This window comes from Mus caroli, unplaced genomic scaffold (assembly GCF_978045245.1).
Source record: "Mus caroli unplaced genomic scaffold, Mus_caroli_1 scaffold_8, whole genome shotgun sequence".
NCBI lineage: Eukaryota > Metazoa > Chordata > Mammalia > Rodentia > Muridae > Mus > Mus caroli.
Genome location: NW_028227263.1, coordinates 114,937,189 through 114,957,332, shown reverse-complemented (window position 1 = coordinate 114,957,332; position 20,144 = coordinate 114,937,189). Strand labels below are relative to the sequence as shown.

Genomic DNA, 20,144 nt, shown 5'->3' with positions numbered 1-20,144 from the left:
TCCACTCTTACTTGAGGTATTGTACCTAGATGGTTCTTCATAATGTAATGGGAAGTTCTAGTCCCTTTTAAAGCTGTTATTATAAAACAAAAAAATAAATAAATAAAAAGCAAATTAATAGTCAAACTCCTGATCATGTTAGGTACTAGTCTATCACAAAATATGCTTTTTCAGCTGAACAGATAGTAAATAGCTAAAAAGAAAGCTTGCTTATTCAGACGTACTATAGATAAGTAGATGGTCGCAAAAAACCTAAGACACTTACAGAATATAACGTTAAAGATGCTTTTTTTTTATCAGGGCTAGAGAGATGGCTCAGCGGTTAAGAGCACTGACTTCTTCCAGAAGCCTGAGTTCAATTCCCAGCAACCACATGGTGGCTCACAACCATCTGTAACGGGATCTGATGCCTTCTTCTGGTGTGTCTGAAGACAGCTACAGTGTGCTCATATAATATGCCTTTTATCAATTTAAGCCTTTTTGGGACAATGAGTCAGGTCTGCTCCTCACTGCACCCCCATTTTTACTTCAAAGGAAATGATGAGAATCTCCTTTGAAGTCTGATTCAAGGGTGGCAAGGACAAGGGAGGCTGGCCCTTCATAACTCCTGCTCCAGACAAATGTCCACCAGATATTCTGGGCCAGAAGGCAGAAGATGGATGCTCCAACATTTCAGAGACCATTGTGGGGAACTATCCAGACAGTTCCTCCCCTGTGATGTCTATAGTCCTGGAAGCTGCATCCCTGTACTTCCTGTATCCTCAAGCAATATTTATTCCTTCTCCCCAGCATCCTCCTCCCTCCTCTCCTTCTCGGGCACAGCTCTGTTGACAGCTAAGGGCTGACTCTCCCCTTAGCTTTTCCATGTGGCCATGGGATAACATTGTGACTAATGAGTTAGAAACAAGTTTTGAGTTGTGCCTTTTGCTCTTCATCCCCTGTCGCCAGGATTGTTTTATTCTTTTTCTTTTTTTTTTCTTTCTTTTTTTCCGAGACAGGGTTTCTCTGTGTAGCCCTGGCTGTCCTGGCACTCACTCTGTAGACCAGGCTGGCCTCGAACTCAGAAATCCACCTGCCTCTGTCTCCCAAGTGCTGGGATTAAAAAAGGCATGCGCCACCACGCCTGGCCTCAGGATTGTTTTTTAATTAATTTATTTTATTTATATGAGTACACACTGTAGCTGTCTTCAGACACACCAGAAGGCACTGGAGCCCATTACAGATGGTTGTGAGCCACCATGTGGTTGCTGGGAATTGAACTCAGCACCTCTGGAAGAAAGTCAGTGTCCTTAAATGCTGAGTCATCTCTCCAGCCCTCTCCCTCCAGGTTTTTACTACACCACAGGCTAGTTTGAAATTGATAACCCATGTTGTTGTAGAAATCACCTTTTTTTCCGGATAGGGTTTCTCTGTATAGCCCAGGAACTCACTCTGTAGACTAGGCTGACCTCGAACTCAGAAATCCACCTGCCTCTGCCTCCCAAGTGCTGGGATTAAAGGTGTGCGTCACCACTGCCTGGCTCATAGAAATCACCATAGCTAACCTCCTGCTTCCACCTCCTGAATGTTAGGATGGCAGTGAACCACCATGCCTGGCTCTGTGGCTCTTCCTTAAAGGTAAAGGCTACTCCCCGTCCCTTCTCGCCTTTCTAGGGGCTGGAGTATATGATATGGGGCTAGGAGAAGATGGGAGTGCCCCAAGATTTACAGATATGGAGACTGGCTGCTGACACACAGAGATCACTATAACAGCTCTGTGGAGTTTGTGAGCCTTTAAAAGGAAAAGAAAAGAACCTTCAGGGTGTGTCTGCACCATGTCCTGTTTCCCAAGCCCTAACACTTGGGAAACAGAAGCATAGAGGATCTCTGTGAGTCTGATGCTAGCCTGGTTGTCTCAGGATATTACTGCTGTGAACAGACACCATGACCAAGGCAACTCTTTTTTTCTTTTTTTTTTTTTTTTTTTTTTTTTTGGTTTTTCGAGACAGGGTTTCTCTGTGTAGCCCTGGCTGTCCTGGAACTCACTCTGTAGACCAGGCTGGCCTTGAACTCAGAAATCCGCCTGCCTCTGCCTCCCAAGTGCTGAGATTAAAGGCGTGCGCCACCACCACCCAGCTCCAAGGCAACTCTTACAAAGGACATTTAATTGGGGCTGGCTTACAAGCTCAGAGGTTCAGTCCATTATCAAGGTGGGAGAATGGCAGCATCCAGGTAGGCATGGTGCAAGAGGAGCTGAGAGTTCTACATGGGAAGGCCACCAAGAAGACTAGTTTCCAGGCAGCTAGGACCAGGATCTTAAAGCCCATGCCCACAGTGATATGCTTCCTCCAAAAGGGCCACACCCCCTAAAGTGTCACTGGGCCAAGCATATTCAAACCACCACACTGGCTTACAGAGTGAGAAAATTCCAGGACCCTCCCTCTCCCCCCCAAAAAGAAAGAAAGAAAAAAAAAAAAAAACAAACAAAAAACAGAAGGAAAGGGCTGGAGAGATGGCTCAGCAATTGAGAATTCTGACTGCTCTTCCAGAGCTTCTGAGTTCAATCCCCAGCAACCACATGGTGGCTCACAGCCATCTGTAATGGGATCTGATGCCCTCTTCTGGTGTCTGAAGACAGCTACAGTGAACTCATGTGCACTATAAAAATAAATCTTAAAAAAAAAAAAAGAAAAAAACAAAACAAAAGTAGGAAGAATTGAGCTTCCATCTTACTTAAGCCTCTATCACTTTGGGATGTTACTGCAGAATGTTTAATTAATTGTTATTTTGTATTTATTTATAAATTTATTTTTTTGGTTTTTTGAGACAGTTTGTTTGTTGTAGCCTTGGCTGTCCTAGAATTTACTCCGTAGACCAGGCTGGTCTCAAACTGAACTCAGAGATCTGCCTGCCTCTGCTGAAGTTCTAGGATCAAAGGAGTGTGCTCCACTGCCTGGCTTCAGAATATTTAATTCCAAAAGAAATTTACATGGTTATGCATGCTGTGTGTGCAGGAATTTGAAGTTATACCTTTGTGAGGTGCCTGGGGTGAATGTGGCAATGGACTCTAGTTCTCTGCTGGAGCAGCAATCACTGTTAACCACAGGGCCACCTCCCAGTGTTCAGGATATTATTTTACTCTCTTGGAACTCACTTTGTAGACCAGGCTGGCCTCGAACTCATAGAGATCCACCTGCTTCCTCCTCCAAGTGCAGATGAGTGGTGGGATGAATGCCACCACACCCTGCCAGAAGTGCTTCATCACAATCTTTCTGGAATCAAGAGACTCACATAACCTTCTGAATTCTGTTTAATTTAATGCACAAATCTCAGAGGAAAAGGGCCACAGGCATTCAGAGGGGCTGTGTCAGGGGCGGGGCCGGAAGGGGCGGGGCCTCCTTCCAGTTACTGTCACATCTCGTCCAACCCATAGTCCTCCTCTGGGAAATCTCCTACGGTGACAGCTGATGGCTTTACAAAGGCACCATACTTGGCCTGGCATTCAAAGTAGCGTTTCCCATTCACACTGTGGGCAAGATGGGAGGCAGTGGTGAGGGGGGGCTTCCAGTCCACAAGCCAGTGTGCGCAGGCTTGGCCAGCAGCACAGGCAGACTTCCACATACATGCAGGAGCACACGGCAATACATTACCTGCCATCGTTTTTTCCTAATGGCTCATCATATCGGACACCAACCCAGTAGCCTGGCTTGAAATCTGTGAGTCCTGTCCGGGAGAGAAATCTCAGTGAAACCTCTCCAGTGAGCTCACTCCTTGTTCCCAATTTCTGGGGGAGTGGAAAAGCTGTCATGGAGACAAATCCTTCTCCCTCCATTGCTTACACGGTGTGAAGGCCAGGTCACTGTTACCTGTCCGGCATGCTACTTTGTGCTGTTACTATATTATAAGGAAAATTTCTCATGTGTTGTTACTGCTGTTACTAGGATGCCAATCACAATAGAAGTCAGTTAGACCTGCTCTGGTTTTTTCTGTTTTGTTTTTGTTTTAGTTTTTTTGTTTATTTGTTTTTTTCGAGACAGGGTTTCTCTGTGTAGCTCTGGCTATCCTGGAACTCACTCTGTAGACCAGGTTGGCCTCGAACTCAGAAATCCACCTGCCTCTGCCTCCTGAGTGCTGGGGTTAAAGGCGTGCGCCACCACGCCCGGCTAGACCTGCTCTGTATAGTTAGCCACAATAAGCTCGGACCGCATCAACCACCAGGCAGCACTTCTTGTACCTGCATATGAGTTTTTATGGTATTTGCTTTTAAGCTGCCCCTGGGATGAACCCCAATAAAAGAGAGATAACCATACCAATATAAGAAGCTATTTGGGGGCTGGAGAGATGGCTTAGTGGTTAAGAGCACTGACTGCTCTTCCAGACGTCCTGAGTTCAATTCTCAGCAACCACATGGTGGCTCACAACTATTAGGGGATCTGATGCCCTCTTCTGGTGTGTCTGAAGAGAGCTACAGTGTACTCACATAAAATAAATAAATCTTAAAAAAAAAAAAAAAGCTATTTGGAATAAGACTTCCATTTTGAGTGGGGGTCGAGTAAAATTTAAGTTCCCAAGACTTCCCCAGGAACTGACATCCTACTCGGCAGAGCCATATATGTGGGTAGCTGACACCCTGTCTGGCAAGTTAAGACATGAACGTGAGGGAGGCAAGGCAAGTCCCCTGCCACAGTTGAATACCCCAACCAATGGGAGCAGGATCAGTATACAACAAAGACGTGTTCCTAAGGAAATCCCCCATCCCTAAATCCCGATTAACTTGTTTGTGGATTTTAGACTTAAAAGCCTTGTATGATCTTAACTCGATCACAGTTCAGCTCCTGAGTCTGTCCCGTGGCCCTGATTGATCAGCCTTGGGTTGTGGCACTCAGCAAACTGACTGAGATTGGAGTAGAGTTTGTGTGACGATTCCCAGACCCCAAGAGATGGTGGCCTCCTCGCTGGCCTTTCTTTCTGCTTCTGTCCCATTTACTCAGGACCCCATCCAGAGCAGGGCAACACTGCTACTGCTATACTGTCAAGGAGAATGGCTTATATGGCACTGTGGCCACGGATAAACCAGATCTGCCAACAGTTGACACTGAGATGGTCGGCCTCTGGAGTGGTGAGAGCCATGTTTAAGCTTCTCTGTAGGGGATGTTCCCAGGGCAACTTAGCAAAACAACTCACAACCAACAACAACGAAAAACAGCCCTGCTGAGACAGGGGTAGTTCATACGTGTAAGGCTAGGAGGTGGGCTGGCCATGGCGGGGCACGCCTTTGATCCAACAATCGGAAAGGCAGATGCAGGTGGATCACAGCAAGTGAGGCTGCCCATGGCTACAGACTGTCTTAAAAGCATAAGGTTCGAAACCAACAGGAAATGGCCTGAGCTGGAAGACTTGGGTGTGGGTCTTTGAGAGTATCCTGCCCTGGCCCTCTCCTCTGCTGAATACCACCTCTTTCATGATGCTCAGCCCACAGGCATGAGGCTAAATGGCTATGCTCTGGACTCTGACCATGAGCCAAAAGACATCTTTCCTTGCCGGACAATGGTGGCGCACACCTTTAATCCAGCACTTGGGAGGCAGAAGCAGGCGGATTTCTGAGTTCAAGGCCAGTCTGGTCTACAGAGTGAGTTCCAGGACAGCCAGGACTACACAGAGAAGCCCTGCCTTGAAAAACAAAAAAACAGTTCGAGGCCAGCCTGGTCTACAAAGTGAGCTCCAGGACAGCCAGGGCTGTACAGAGAAACCCTGTCTCGTAAAACCAAAAAAAAAAAAAAAAAAAACAAACAAAAAGGAAAAAAAAATCTTTCCTTAACATCTATCAAGTTTCCAGTCACAGTGACAAAAAGACACATACCTACATACATGACAGTGCCCCTGCGAAGGGACTGGCCGGGTGCCCGCACCTCACAACGGCTCCCCACAGAGATGGCACTGGCTTGGGCCTTCTCCTCACTGAGACGCTGGGCAGCCTCTGCCTCTTGCTGGGCCCGGAGTTCTTCATTGTACGGACCTAGCTTGCTGCGTTTCATGAAGGATCGAACTGTGTCTGTGGGCAAGGTGAGAGTGGGGTCAAACCTGACCTTTAGATCATGTTCCTCCTATGAAGGGCTGAGCATCATGATGAGAGTCTATTCTGTATGCCTAGCGCTCTCACCAGCTATCCTCAAGACCCTTACCACAGCTCTGGCCTCTCTTCTTTTGTATCTCCTAGCAATTCAGAACAATAGGGATGCCACCCGTCACGAGACCCTCACTTGGCCCTATTTCGCTACACATCTCTCTGGCCTACCTACTCTGACCTGTCTTCAGAGGCCAGCTTCAAATGCCACAGCACCCTGGACACATCCTCCTTGCCTGGTCACATGCCCTTTCACCATGAATACTCCCTCAACGTAACCTCAACCACCTCAAACCCCTTCCTTCAAAGCCCCTGTCTGCCTACCTGGCCCCCATTCCTCTTCTCTCCCCATATTTGTGCCTGCCATCAGTCCCACCCCACCCTCTTCCACCCTCCAAGCCCCATCTCCACTACCTAGCCTGTGATGGCCCTGCCCTGTCTGCCCCACTATCTGGACCCACAACCCCCTCCCAGCCCTGCCCATGCATGTACTCTGCCTCCGTTCGTAAGCTTCTGGTGAGATCTCGTATTTCTCCACTTTGGACACATCCTCATACTCTCCGAGCCGGACGCCGCTGTGGTCAATGACCTGTGGTAAGAGGAGAGAGGTCAGTGGGGAGACGTGGGATGCTGGCATGATGTCACACAGCGGGACACTCTGGAGACTATAGCAGAACGCACAGGGGCCACTTCCCTTTCTCATCCCATCTTTGCCTCTGGAGACGGCATCGGCCCCCAGATGTCCTCTACATACTGGCATCAACATCACTGATGTGCCCACGTCCCTGAAACCAGCGGCAGAGCTCAGGTCTGGCTCACATCCTTCCTCTCTGCACCCTGTGATGCTCCCAACCTCCAGAACCAGGATCATCCGGGTCACAGTCTCCTTTCTGGTCTCCCTGTTCTGCCTGGACTTCCCACCTACATCCCGAGGGTGCCTGTGAACACATGAGGCACAGCAGATCCCTCCTGGCTCAAAGCCCTCCCAGGTTCCCCAGTCCTTCACCAACAGTTCCCAGGAGCTGCTGTGGTACTCCCCCCCCCTGCCCCCTTTGAACATTTTCACAAACCATGCCCACCCCACCTCTTCTTGAGGTGCTCACAAAGCAACCACTCCAGGAAATGCTTGCTGCTCTCACTCAAGGCCAGCCTCCCCAGCACACACGGATGGATGCCAAGCTCTCCTGCACCTCCCTCATCCCCACAGACTTTTCCTCTCTGATTCTGTGATCATTTAGCTAAGGCTACCACACACACCAGGTAAGGCTAACCCAGGCCTTCTGCATCGTGGCTTCCAACTCTACCTAACAACACAGGCAATCGAGGAACCAGTAACAGAACAAATGAAAGACAGAGAAAGAACCAGTTCTCTGGGTCAGACTTCTGAAGTCAATGCAGACCCAGGTCAAAATTCTAGCAAGAGTTTACTCTTAAGAAAGTAAATTCCGGCCGGGCGTGGTGGTGCACGCCTTTAATCCCAGCACTCGGGAGGCAGAGGCAGGCGGATTTCTGAGTTCGAGGCCAGCCTGGTCTACAAAGTGAGTTCCAGGACAGCCAGGACTACACAGAGAAACCCTGTCTCGAAAAAAACCAAAAAAAAAAAAAAAAAAAAAAAAAAAAAAAGAAAAAAGAAAGTAAATTCCAAGCCATGGTGGCAGTGCATGTTTTTAATCCCAACACATGTGAGGCAGAGGCAGATGAATCTCTTGAGTTCAAGGTCAGCCTGGTCTATAGAGTGAGTTCCAGGACAGCCAGGGCTACACAGAGAAACCCTGTCTCAAAAAACAAAACAATAACAACAATAAAAAATTAAATTCCAGTGTTGGGAGGGTTGCTAGGCCTGCAATCTTAGAACACTCTGGAGGTGGAGGCAAGATGATAAAGAGTTCAAGGACAGTTTGGAACACACACACACACACACACACACACACACACACACACACACGCACCCCGAACTGCATAAAAAAAGAACAACAACAAAAAATATCAAATTCCATCCTGAAGATGAGATTTTTTTTCTTCCTCAAATGGAGACATCCCAGCTACAGTCCTGTGTTACAGGACCCTCCCCACATGTTATTCTGGAGGTTCAGCATCTCAGCAGTGACTCAGTGATACATAGAGGATGCTGTCTGTGCTGGGCCCCACTCCGGTAGCTGGTGACAGAGCAATGAAGTACAATGAGAGAGACATCTGTCCTCCTGGAATTCTAATCAGGTAGATGGACAATAAAACCAGACCAATAACAAAAACCCATACTATGCTGGACCATGATAACACCAAAGAGCAAAGAAAAACCCAAAATATGTTTTGTTTTGTTTTTTAAAGGTGGTGGTGGTGCACAGTTTTAATCCCAGCAATCAGAAGGCAGAGGAAGGTGGATCTTTTGGTCTAAGGCCAGCCTGGTCTACAGAGAGAATTTCAGGACAACCAAAGAAACCTTGACTCTAAAAAAAAAAAGAAAAAGAAAAAGAGAAAGACAGGTCAAAATTGTATACAGAGCTATAATTCCACTTAGGAGGTAGAGACAAGCTTGGGAATAGAGCTACCCATGGCTACACAGAGTGTTTTGAGACCACACAGACCAATCAGGGGTATATGAAATTATCTCAAAATACAAAAGAGGTGCTGGAGAGATGATTCAGCAGTTAAGAGTACCGTCTGCTCTTGCGGAGGACCCAGGTTTGGTTCTTAGCACCACAGGGCAGCTCACACCACTCTTAATTCCAGTTCTATTGTCCATTCCAGACTCCATGCATATACACGCCCACAGGCCAAAACCTCATACACATTCAGCCAAACAGATAAATCTTAAAAGAACAAAAAGAGGAAGGATAGGAGGACAGCTATAGTGAGATGGTTCAGGGAGACAGAGATGGTGGCTCCTGTACTAAACCTGGTTCTCTGAGTGAGCCAGAGGACCACAGTGGGAAGAGAAAAACAACTGTTGACCTCCAAGCATAGTCATACCCATGTGTTCACACCATGGCACATAATAAATATAAAGGAAACAAAAAAAGAAAAAGAAAAATTAATTATTGACACTCATAAATGTAATTTTTTTCCTGTCCTCACAATCAAACTTAAGCCTTGTATTTTTAGGTCTCTCTTTCATTGTTTTGAGTGTCTGTGTGTCGGCCCGAGGACACCGTGGAATTGTTTTCTCTTCCCTTTGTGTGGGTCCAGGGACTGAATTCAGGTTGACAGGCTCCAAGACCAGCCCCTGTCTTTTTCGTTGTTTTTTTTTTGTTTGTTTGTTTTGTTTTGTTTTTCGAGACAGGATTTCTCTATGTAGCCCTGGCTGTCCTAGAACTCACTTTGTAGACCAGGCTGCCCTCGAACAAACTCAGAAATCCGCCTGCCTCTGCCTCCCGAGTGCTGGGATTAAAGGCATGCGCCACCTTTTTCGTTTTTTGTTTTTAACAGAGTCCCACTGGTTCTCTTAGGCTTGCCTCCTAACTCCCCCTGAATGCTGAGATTACAGGTGTGTTGGGCCCATCATAGGCCATGGTGGAAGGTGACTCCTTCAGTAAAGATTTGGAAAAAGGAATGGACAGAGTTTAGCAAGGAGGGACTGAGTGGGGAAGGTGGGGAGAGGCTGAGGGCAGAATGCTGTGAGCTGATACACACAGAGGCCTTCTGTGTTCTTGCTGCTCTCAATCGGGCCAGCACGTGATGGCTCACCTCAGTTCTTTACAGTTTTATACTTTCGTCCTCTCCATGGAACATTCTCTAGATATCAGCTCAAACACCCATTTCTCAAGGAAGCCTCTTCAGATATCCCCAGGTAAAGCCTGGTACCTCTGATGAATTTCACCACTCCCTTGGGCTCCCCCTAAGCCAGATCAGACAACTCTGGTTTGTCACTGTCTACTGAATGTCTGCTTCTGACCAGGCTGAACTGGGGCTTCCATGCGACTAGAGCCTATATTGGTTATCACACTGGGCAAAACATGGTATTTGTTGAAGAAATAAATTAGTGAATGAATGTGGGGCGGGTCCCGGGTAGGGTGTCCTCACATGGATGCGACAGCCGTCATCCACAGGATAGGAGCCCAGCAGTGCATCCTCCTGATCCAACTTGCTGTAGAACTTGTCGTCAGCTCCATATAGCTCCAGTTCCATGCAGGAAGCAGGGCTGCCCACCACCAGCTCCAGTTTACACTGCAGTAAGGAGGTAAGATGAGGAGAAAGGCTGTCAGAGGCCTCATCTTCAGACGTGGATCAACAAACAAGTTCCAAAAGACCCACCTTGGACCAGTTCCTTCTGGACCCGCCCCCTCGGCTCTCTGGAGTGTCTGATTTTTCCGGGGTCCTGCCCCTACTCGGGGACTCTGTTCTCCGGGGCTCCCAGGCCTCGGAGGCTGGCTGTCAGTCTCTGCAACCTTCCCTCCAGCTCCGCCCACTAGTTTTCAGCCCCTACTCCCTTTTCTTTGCCCCGCCCCCCCCAGGACCCCGCCCCCACGGCCACACCTTGAACTCTGCGATGGTGAGGCTACGACTGTATCGCTTCTCCGAACGGAAGCTGTTGAGGGAGCTGCTGATGAAAACCGTCACGGTGGGCGCCGATATCCCCGTCACCTCCATCTCGCTGCGCCCCGGAGTGGCCCGCGGAGCGGTTCAGCCGTCTCACACCGGCTCCGCAGTGGCCGCCGCTGCTTCTGGGATATAAGTCCCGCCCCTTGTTCCGGAGCTGACCAATGCAAGCTCTCCACCTAACATGGCCAGCCAATCGCTGTCGTTCTTTCTCCACGGACAGGCGGATTCTCGGGTACGTCTAACCAATCCCGAGGGGCCTTCCGTGGCGAGGAGGGCGGGAGGAGGCCGAAGCCGGGAAGAATGGCTGGAGTTGTCCCGGTCCGCCGAGTGTAAGTTCGGCGCATGTGCACTGGCCTTGGGCCAAGAAGAGGGCAGTGGGTTCTCTCGTTCACGCTCAGCGCCTTGCGGATGACGTCGCGCATCATAGTCCCAGCCCTTGTCCTAGATCCATTCCACTCGGAGTTGGGAAGCAAGGTTCCGAAATCGGGAGTGAGTAGCAGAGGGTATCAAAGGATCGACGCAAGCCGTCAGCCAGACATCCGTAAACTAAGGAACCCGCGCATGCGCGCAGCCCCGCCCTAGTTTGGTGCAGCTACTCTGTGCGACCCTTCCCGCGTTCCGTAGCGCGGCCGCGCAAGCGCAGAAGGCTCAGCTGCCCAGTCGCTATGGAACCCGACGGGACGTACGAGCCTGGCTTCGTGGGTATTCGGTTCTGCCAGGAATGGTGAGGCCCGGGCAGTAGGTGTGGGAAGGCAGTGAGGACTGGCTCCAGGGCTGACCTCTGACCTCCCCTCCCCACAGTAATAACATGCTGTACCCCAAGGAGGACAAGGAAAATCGCATTCTGCTGTACGCGGTGAGTACCGGCAACCCTCTCGCCCGCGGGTCCACGCCTTCCCCGCGCGCTCCCTGCTGGCTCCCCCACGCTTTCGCCACTTGACTACCCCTCAGCACATCCTCTCTCCCATGTTGTCCATGCCCTCCTTGGGAACACCCTGCCTTCCTGTCCAGTCTTGTTGGGGATCTAATCTGTTTGTGACATTCCTCCCACACGCTCTCCCGTGTGCAGTGCCGGAATTGCGATTACCAGCAGGAAGCCGACAACAGCTGCATCTACGTCAACAAAATCACGCACGAAGTGGAGTGAGTGGCGGGACCCCTGCTTGGGGCACGGGTCACCTCTTAGGACACCCGGCCTGACCGCTACTTTCTTCCTTATGCCTGCAGCGAGCTGACCCAGATCATCGCAGACGTGTCCCAGGACCCTACGTTGCCCCGGACGGAGGACCACCCGTGCCAGAAGTGAGTACGCGGCTGGCATAGGGAAAGAGGAGTGGCTGTCCACAGAGAGATCTAGTATTTAGAGAGATCTAGATTTTAGTAACTGAACCATTCCCTCAGGTGTGGCCACAAGGAGGCAGTGTTCTTCCAGTCACACAGTGCCCGAGCTGAGGTGAGTGGCTAACCTCTTCCTTGGTGGCTGGGTGCTTCCCCGGGGAGTGGGGGACGCCAGTTTTGGGTTGATCCTGTTTCCTCAAATCAAGATTGGGAAAGTTCCTTTGATCGTTTCTTTTGGTCCTCACACTATCCCCTGGGTCCAGACCCTGACTGAACGTTCTTATTGCCAGGACGCCATGCGCCTGTACTATGTGTGCACAGCCCCACACTGCGGCCACCGCTGGACTGAGTGACCGTTCCTTCCTCCACCTGTAATAAATGCCGGTTTCTACACTAGTGTTTCCCCGCGTTTATTTGTCTCGTGGGTAGGGAGCAGCCAGTCTTATCAGGTCGTGCGGTGTAGGGTGCGGTGCTGCGCATAAGCATCCGGCCTCGAGCTGGTGAAGCCACAGTCTTCACACACGTGCAGCTTCTCCCTGCGCTCCCGGTAAGCGTAGCTGGCTGGCTGCCCGTGCACCTTGGCAAGGTGAGCTTCGAGGGAACAGCGCTGTGTGAAAGCTTTCCCACAGGCTCCGCAGCGGAATGGCCGTATTCCTGTTAAGATGAGCAGAGAGGGCAATGGCGGCCTTGGAGCATAGACTTCTGGCTTTGCCACTCTCTATCTTTATTCCTAGCTAGGCAGACACTTATGTTTGTGGCCCACTAGCCATCTGCTACTTCTGCTTAAGGCAACAGGAGCCAGACCGTGTGTCTCCTCCATCCCTCAAAGCGCCTTCTGAGAGAGGGAGGGACTCTTAGCAACTTGCCTGCTCTCAATCTGGAACCTGGAAATATATCATATGGATTTATTGTGAGACAAGGTCTCACAGTGTAGCCCTGGCTGGCCTGGAACTCAGAGATCTGCCTTCCTCTGCCCAGAAGTGCTGGGATTAAAGGCAAGTACCACAAGCGTGGTTTATTTGGGGCGTGTGTGTACGTGTGTGTTTGCTCACAAACGTATGCACGCACAAATGCTGTGGTCCAAGTTGCGGGGTCAGAAAATAATTTGCAGGCATCTGTTCTTCCCTTACACCACCTGGATCCTGGGAACTTAACTCAGTTATGAGAGTTGCCCAGCAATGGCCTTACCCACTGAGCAATCTGGCTGGCCCCGCACCTGAGCTCTGTAGCCAGCACCCATCTCTACCCTTGCCAGGCCTCTTCCTTGGTGCCACCTTATACTCACCTCCTGTGAGGAACACTATGTCTCGTTACCTGTGCCCCTGTTTTATATCCTGATCCCTGGAAACCCCATACCCCATGCGTCTGCCTCTGTCATTCCATCACCATCGCTATCTGGCGTCCAGAAGACCCTCTTTGTTCCTGCTGTGGCTTACCAGTGTGAGTCCTCATGTGACGCTTGAGATCGAAGGCATCGTGAAAGCCTTTACCACAATAGTGGCACACGTGGCGCCTCGCCGGGCTGTGGCATTTGAGGTGCCGAGTCAGCATGCGTTGCAGTGGGAAGGCCTTGGGGCAGAGTGGGCAGCCAAGTGTCCCGGGGCCCTTGGGAGCAGAGGTCAGTGTCCCCTGTGAGGACTGCCAGAGGGTGTAGGGGTTAGCATGGCCAGCTGGATCTTGTTCAGTCTTTGCTACTCTGGAGTTGTGTGCCCAGAGTGAAGGGCGCCTGTGAGTAGTGGGGACAGCTGCAACCCTCTCTCCAAACCAAATCCATTACTCTGACCATCATGTCCCTCCATACCCAAGAACACGCTTTGCTAATACGAGCTTTCCTAGTTTTATTCTCTGCCTCTAGCTCCTACCAGGAAGATGCTCTGTGAGGAAATGGCTGTCTGTCCCTCCTGCCATACACTCACTCATACAGAAGTGGCCTCACACACTGAGTTCTGACTAGCATTGTTCTTCCTTTCAAAGTCCACACAGTTAACCTACTCCCGGGAACAGAGGGAGGGAAACAGAGCTCCCACCCCTGCCTGTTTATCCAGTGTTCTGACATAAATCACCTTCTACTTCGTTTTTGGAATCCTCTTTGCACCCACTGAACACAGATCCCTGGAGCAGGGCCTTACAGCTGCCCACCTACCCTAGGAATAGGGGTCTTAACTGAGACTGGGTTGAGCTGGCTGCTGGGAAGGGAACGGGATGCCAAGTAAAGAACAACGCGCGGGGCTGGAGAGATGTTACAGAGGCCATGGGTGGAGTAAGGGCGGCAGCTCCCTGTGCACGAGTGGAAAGCCATCACCATCTTAGTTGCCAGCTGCAGACTCACCACTGCCCAGGTGTCTCTCAGACCAGAAGATCTGTGTGCTGGTGGCACTGCTAGGCTGCTGCAGTCTGAGGAGAGAAGCCAGATGGTGATGCCCAGTGCCTCCCGAGCCCTTCACCTCCAGGCCCAGATGGGTGAGTACCTGGGACATAAGCATCTCCCCGGAGCTGGTCAGGAAGGTGGCTCCAGTTAGGTGGCTGTGGACGCCGACTCCTCACAAGAAAGACCCTGGGCATTGCTTTCAAGATGGTGAAATGGCTCTTCACAGAGCTGCTGCTTCTGCCTGCTGCCTGTCAGAACTCAGTCCCAGAACTAGGTGAAATCAGGAGACTCCTGGAAGCCTCATTCTCTTCATGCAAATTTTGAGACAAGCCTGGGGAGCAACCTTAGCTGGCTCTGGTTACCTCTGCTGGGGCCTGCCATCATGGCTCCTTCTCTAGGCCAGGCTCCCAGGCAACTCCTCCATCTCCTGGGAATGGAGACACTGGAGAACTCACCCCCCAGGGAGGCTTGAGTGAGAGAAGAGCCTAGGCTGCTCCTGGGGATGGAGATCAAAAAGACACATGGCCCCAGGCCTGGAAGGGTACAGGACTCTAGGGACTATTTACCAGGCAAATCAGTCCAGGACATCCATCAGCCTGCCTAGTTATTCAAATCACAGCAGCTGTCTGAGGATGCGGGTGGGGACAGCTGTGATTGTTCTGTGCCACTGGTGTAGGATGGCAGCAAACTGAATAGGTAAAGGAAAAATAAAGATGGGAGCTGTGCTTCCACAAGCCGGAAGCTCAAGCTTGCTCTCTCTGTCTCTGTCTCTGTGTCTCTCTTTCTCACTCTCTGTTCTTTAGATTTCCAAAGATGACATGGCCTCATTCAGGCTTAGGGCATTAAAATGACTAGGACCTAGTGAGTGTAGGGACTCCTCCCATCCACTCTGGGTAGGCTGTTCTAGTTCAGTCCTTCTCTGATCTCTGAACTAGAAGTTCAGAACTGTGAACACTCTCTTCACAGTTACCTTCTCTGGCTTATCTGACAGTCCTCTGAATGTGGTTCTATACTTCTAACTATATATAGGCAGATCTTAACTTAGTTCAGCATCGAAAATGAGCACACTGTGCAGGGCCACAAGGGGACAGCAGTGACACCAAGAATAGTCAACCGTGAAGTGATCCAAGCTGGGATAGGCAAAACGGAGAGCGGGATTCTTGGAACCAAAGGATTCTAATCCAGCCTACAGGTTTGGGTGGGGTCTGCCCTCAGGCTTGCATGCCAAGTGCCTTTCCCCCCGAGCCATCTTGATACTCCTTGCCTCCTCAATAGAGGTCTTATGTAGCCCAATCTGATCTTAGACAGCTGGGGAGGAAAACCACCCCAGTTCCAGCCAGGGGCGTTAGTCATTACAAAGGCTTTCTGGGAAGAATGGTACATTTCATTTTTCAAAGTTCGGTGGTGGTGGTGTGAGGGCCTACACAATGGCCCATGAGGACAAACCACAGCAATTGGCTGTCTACCTTTATGTGGTGTGCTGGCTAGTTTTTGTGTGTGTGTGTGTGTGTGTGCTTTTTTTTTTTTTTTTTTTAAGATTCATTTATTTATGTAAGTACACTGTAGCTGTCTTCAGACACTCCAGAAGAGGGCATCAGATCTCATTACGGATGGTTGTGAGCCACCATGTGGTTGCTGGGATTTGAACTCGGAACCTTTGGAAGAGAAGTCGACGCTCTTAACCACTGAGCCATCTCACCAGCCCCTGTGCTGGCTAGTTTTATATCAACTTGGCACAAACTGGAGTCATTGGAAAGAGGGAACTTCAATTGAGAAAATGCCCTCACCAAATTGGTCAGTGGGCAAGCCTCTGGTAAACTCTCTTGATGTGGGTGGGCCTAGATTACTGGGCAGTGCCACTGTGGGCTAGTGGCACTGGGCTCTATGAGGAAGAAGGCTGAGTTGCATCAGTGCCTGCCTCCCTTGAACGATGGACTATGACGTGGAAGTGAATAAACCCTTTCCTCCCCAAGTCACGTACGGTCTTTGCGATTGCTTTTTTTTTTCCAATCACGCTAATAGACATCCTAAGACATGAGAATTCAAGGGATTGAACTGGGGCACCAGGCTTGTGTTGTAAGTGCCTTTACTTGCTAAGCCATCTCAACCCCTCCCCCTTTTAAACAAAATAGAACAAAAGAGGGTTTTATGTATCCCAGGCTAACTTCCAACTTAAGATGTAGCCAAGAATGGTATTGAATTCAGGATCCTTCTGGCTCCACTGAAGTGGAAACTTGTGGCTTGTTTGGAAAGTCAGTTATGTCAAATGATGTTTTGCCGGGGCACACAGGTGAAAGGATGTTTTGCTATAGTAGATCCGTGAAAAGACATGTAATGCAGTATAAATACGACCCCACAGACAGTGGGAGACACCCTGAGCGCTGGTCTGATTTGCTCCACTTTGATATTCTTCGGTAACAACACGCATGTATTGGTTCCACTGTCAGTTGGCAAGCACTGTGGTTTCCTCAGGATTGAGCTACAGCTGTTGGTTTGTGTCTGGTGTCTGCAGCTGCTGAGCTGTATTTGGTGTTTGCTTTGGGACTGAACTGCTGACAAAGAAGATCAAGCTCTCCTCCAAAGAACTATTGCTGAACAGGTCCACTTCCCCCATAGCCTAATAACTTTCCTCTTCCACTGCCTCCGCTGGGTGGTGGGCAAGAGGACAGGCTGAATGTTCACTAAAATGGCTGCAAAAAATGTATGCCTACACTCCACTTCTCAAGTGCTGGGATTGCTGGTATGTACCACCATACTCATTCTAGGTGGTGCTAGGGCTGCACCCTGGGGCTTGGTGTATGTCCTGGTATCAGGGGAGCCAAGGGTGGGTTTGGGGCACAGAAATGAGTGGCCAGGCTGGGTGTGGTGGTGCACACCTTTAATCCCAGCACTCGGGAGGCAGAGGCAGGAGGGTTTCTGAGTTCGAGGCCACCCTGGTCTACAAAGTGAGTTCCAGGACAGCCAGGGCTACACAGAGAAACCCTGTCTCGAAAACAAAAAACAAAAACAAAAAACAAAAAGAAATGAGTGGCCAGGCCCACATACTAATGGAGGAGAGCTGTTTTCCTCTCAAGTGCCCATGTCTGCTACCATGCTAGGAGAAACCTAGAGTCAAGCTGTTGGGCAGCACTCAGGTCTAACAAAGCTGTTTCTGTTTTTCAAGAGAAGTTTCTTCAAGTAGCCTTGGTGTCCTGTAGACCAGGCTGGCCTTGAACTCACAAAGATCCACCCACCTCTGCTTCCTGAGTGCTGGGATTAAAGGAGTGTACCACCACTGCCTGGCACCTGTTATCTTAATTAGAGCTACCATGACTGCCCACAGACCAGGCCTGTGAACCTTCGTAAGAGTGGATGGGACAAAGCTGGGTGTGTTGGCTCTGTGCTTTAGACTTCTCTGCTAGATTCCCTCTTATAGGGACATGAGACTGGCCTTCTTAGGACTATACTGCCTGAGGGAGCTGGCGGCCCAAGGAATGAGGATGGACAGTCCTCTCCCTAGTAAAGGCAGCACAGAGCTTAGCGCCCGAGTGGCTTGGGTCTGCTGCCCAGCAGTGTTTGTTCAGTGGGCATTGTTTTCTACTCCCTGTTGCAGAAAGGACAACAGCCATGGGACCCTGCAGGATTCAGTATGGATTTGGCCCTGGGCTGGCTGTTGGCCAGTACTAGATGTACTGAGGACAAGTTCAGGCCCATCGAGACTGCAGTGGCTCCAATGACTTTGTAAGCACACAGAGGGTAAAGTTAGTCCCTCCCTAGGGGAAATGGCAAAGAGTATGACCCTGCAATAGCTCAGCTTGCTAGGGACAGGCTACATGGGAAGCCAGGTTATCCATTCATCATTATGGCTGGCCCCATGTTCCCTGTCAGCAGGTCCACAGAACAGGGCCCAGAGCTAAATGAGTCTCCAGGCTGGTTCATCTATGCAGGCTGCTTCATCCATGCAGGGGCCCTCTGCCCTTTCTCTCTGCATCCATTGAGAAGGGCTTTACAGACAGGGAAGGTTCCAGGAAACAACTGTCAGTTTATTTGTTTACAAATCTATTTCTCCAGGGTGTCAGGGCTTTGGTAGAGGGCCTTCAGGTTCTCAGTCACCCCTTGCCTTCCTCCTCACTGCCTGCACCAGCAGCTCTGAGTAGTGTTCCAGCAGGGCCTGCAGGTTTGGGCTGGCCAGGGGACAAAGTGTAGGTAGGGACAGAGGGCCCGGGCTAGGCAGTGTCTGGGGTGGGGCCAAGTTAGCTGCAGCCATACAGTTGCTGGCTTCTAGCTGGTTGAGGATCCAGTGGAAGGTGGAGGCCAGCTCGGTCTGTGCCTGCTGCTGCTCAGGACCCAGCTGGCTGCTGGAGACCAGCTGTAAGGGACGGCAAGCTCGTTAGAGGACATCCAGGGAGTGGCAGGGAGCCCTCTCCATCGTCCCCCCCTGCCCTGGGCTCTTTGGCTCACCATGCGGTAAAGGTCAAGGGCTTCTTGGAAGGTAGTCTGCAGCCTGTGCAAGACTGATTCCACACTGCCTAGGAGTTCTGGGGGAGGGACTTCTGTGTCCCAGTGTCCAGGGCTGTCTGCGATCACACCTGATGCATCTAGGGGTAGAGAGGAATAAATGGCTAAGAAACTTTGTCTTTCTAGTTGGCCCAAGAGAGGCCAGGTAGCTGGGCTAAAGACTGCTGGCCCTGGACCACGATCTTCAGGCCCCTAGGCTCTTCTTCCCCACAGGGCTCTTTTCCCTAAAGCTTTTTGCTGCCACCCTGAAACTGAAGCTACACTTCTGACCCCCCTTCTATTTTTCTCACTAGCTTGTATCACCTGGTGATAAGTCTGACACTCCAATTTTTGTCTGGGCTTCTCACCTAGTGTAGGAAATCAAACTTCTCTTGTTTGCTACTATGTCTCCTGCGCACAGGCGCAGGACCTAGAACAAAGGCCAGCATATGCTCATTGGCTATGTAATGAGGAAAGGGATGGATGCCTGAGTGAACCTGGCACAGCCCCTGTGGCCAGGCTGTGTCCACTTGGGGAGGTGAGTCAAGCAGCCCTGGGGATGGGCTAGGGTTCTAGCCACGCCCCAAGGGCAGTACTCACCAGGGGTGGGCTCCAGAAGAGCAGCAGTGCTGCCAGGCATCCTAGACCTGGTCTCTAGAAGTTGGAGGTGGGCAGGAAGGGTTAGGGGCCCAGAGGCTGAGGTCTTTGGGAGAAACATAGAACTGTGGAGTCCCAGAGTGCTCATGTCTACAGGGCTGGGTGCACAGAAGCTGGCTACTGTGACTGCCATACTAGGTGGGACATCCACAGGTTCCTGAGACCACACGTGTGTGGTGGGTGGCTCCCGTGGAGGTGGAGAGAGCAGCTGCTCACAGACACTGGATAAGGTCAGTTTCAGGCTGGCTCGGGCCTCATGGTTGCCCCAGGAAGGCGGTGCAGGCTCGTGGTCTTTGATGCTGGAGGTGAGTGCCACTGTAGTGGGGATGGCCTGGAGTTCCTGGCCAGGGGATAAGGGCTTGTGAAGTGACCGGGGTAGCTCAGCTGTCATAGGACCCTCACTGTCCCCAAGAGAGATGCTACGTGTCGTCTTGGCATGTGAGCTCGTTGTGGACTCCAGGTAAGAACACGAAGATGGGGCGGAGATACTCTGCTCCCGGCCTGTGGTCAGTACAGATGTGGGTGTTGGAGGCTTCCTGTCTGTGGGTGGCACCGAGGAAGGAGGGACACAGGATGCCAGGCCTGAGAGGGGAGGGGCTGTAAAAGACGGTTCACTTGTACCCCTGCCTCAGAGCCCTGCCCTAAAAAAGCTTCAAATCTGAA

At 50.7% G+C, this 20,144-nt stretch overlaps 4 protein-coding genes across 7 annotated transcripts in view; 1 reads left to right on the top strand and 3 right to left on the bottom strand.

Annotated features, from left to right (window-relative positions):
- Positions 1-3,276: 3,276 nt before the first annotated feature.
- On the bottom strand, positions 3,277-10,924 carry Tbcb (tubulin folding cofactor B). Of its 2 annotated transcripts, none has more exons than XM_021166650.3 (6): positions 10,577-10,924; positions 10,124-10,267; positions 6,596-6,692; positions 5,840-6,031; positions 3,630-3,702; positions 3,277-3,505 (listed from the first exon to the last, which is right to left on the bottom strand). In XM_021166650.3, the coding sequence occupies exons 1-6, from the start codon at positions 10,688-10,690 to the stop codon at positions 3,391-3,393; spliced, it is 735 nt and encodes a 244-aa protein (XP_021022309.1). In that variant the 5' UTR covers positions 10,691-10,924; the 3' UTR covers positions 3,277-3,390. The 2 variants fall into 2 exon arrangements, with proteins under 2 accessions (XP_021022309.1, XP_021022310.1); XM_021166651.3 differs by lacking the exon at positions 10,577-10,924 and adding an exon at positions 10,355-10,504.
- A 250-nt stretch (positions 10,925-11,174) lies between these two features.
- Polr2i (RNA polymerase II subunit I) lies at positions 11,175-12,373 on the top strand. The gene is made up of 6 exons (XM_021166668.3): positions 11,175-11,366; positions 11,444-11,498; positions 11,712-11,785; positions 11,870-11,944; positions 12,044-12,095; positions 12,271-12,373. Exons 1-6 carry the CDS (start codon positions 11,308-11,310, stop codon positions 12,331-12,333), a joined length of 378 nt encoding a protein of 125 aa, XP_021022327.1. The 5' UTR covers positions 11,175-11,307; the 3' UTR covers positions 12,334-12,373.
- Ovol3 (ovo like zinc finger 3) lies at positions 12,347-14,584 on the bottom strand. Its single transcript, XM_021166666.3, has 4 exons — positions 14,449-14,584; positions 14,310-14,374; positions 13,417-13,618; positions 12,347-12,634 (listed from the first exon to the last, which is right to left on the bottom strand). The coding sequence occupies exons 1-4, from the start codon at positions 14,540-14,542 to the stop codon at positions 12,426-12,428; spliced, it is 570 nt and encodes a 189-aa protein (XP_021022325.1). The 5' UTR covers positions 14,543-14,584; the 3' UTR covers positions 12,347-12,425.
- A 3,760-nt stretch (positions 14,585-18,344) lies between these two features.
- The window catches only part of Wdr62 (WD repeat domain 62), a 40,441-nt gene continuing 38,641 nt past the window's right edge, over positions 18,345-20,144 (bottom strand). For 2 of the 3 annotated variants that reach the window (XM_021166568.3, XM_021166570.3), the window contains exons 31-33: positions 19,425-20,078; positions 18,789-18,925; positions 18,345-18,696 (exon numbers count right to left, since the gene is read on the bottom strand). In XM_021166568.3, the coding sequence (XP_021022227.1) occupies positions 18,433-18,696; positions 18,789-18,925; positions 19,425-20,078 (1,055 nt within the window). In that variant the 3' untranslated portion in view covers positions 18,345-18,432. The remainder of the gene's footprint in view (positions 18,697-18,788; positions 18,926-19,424; positions 20,079-20,144) is intronic. The other variant, XM_021166569.3, reaches the window with a different exon arrangement.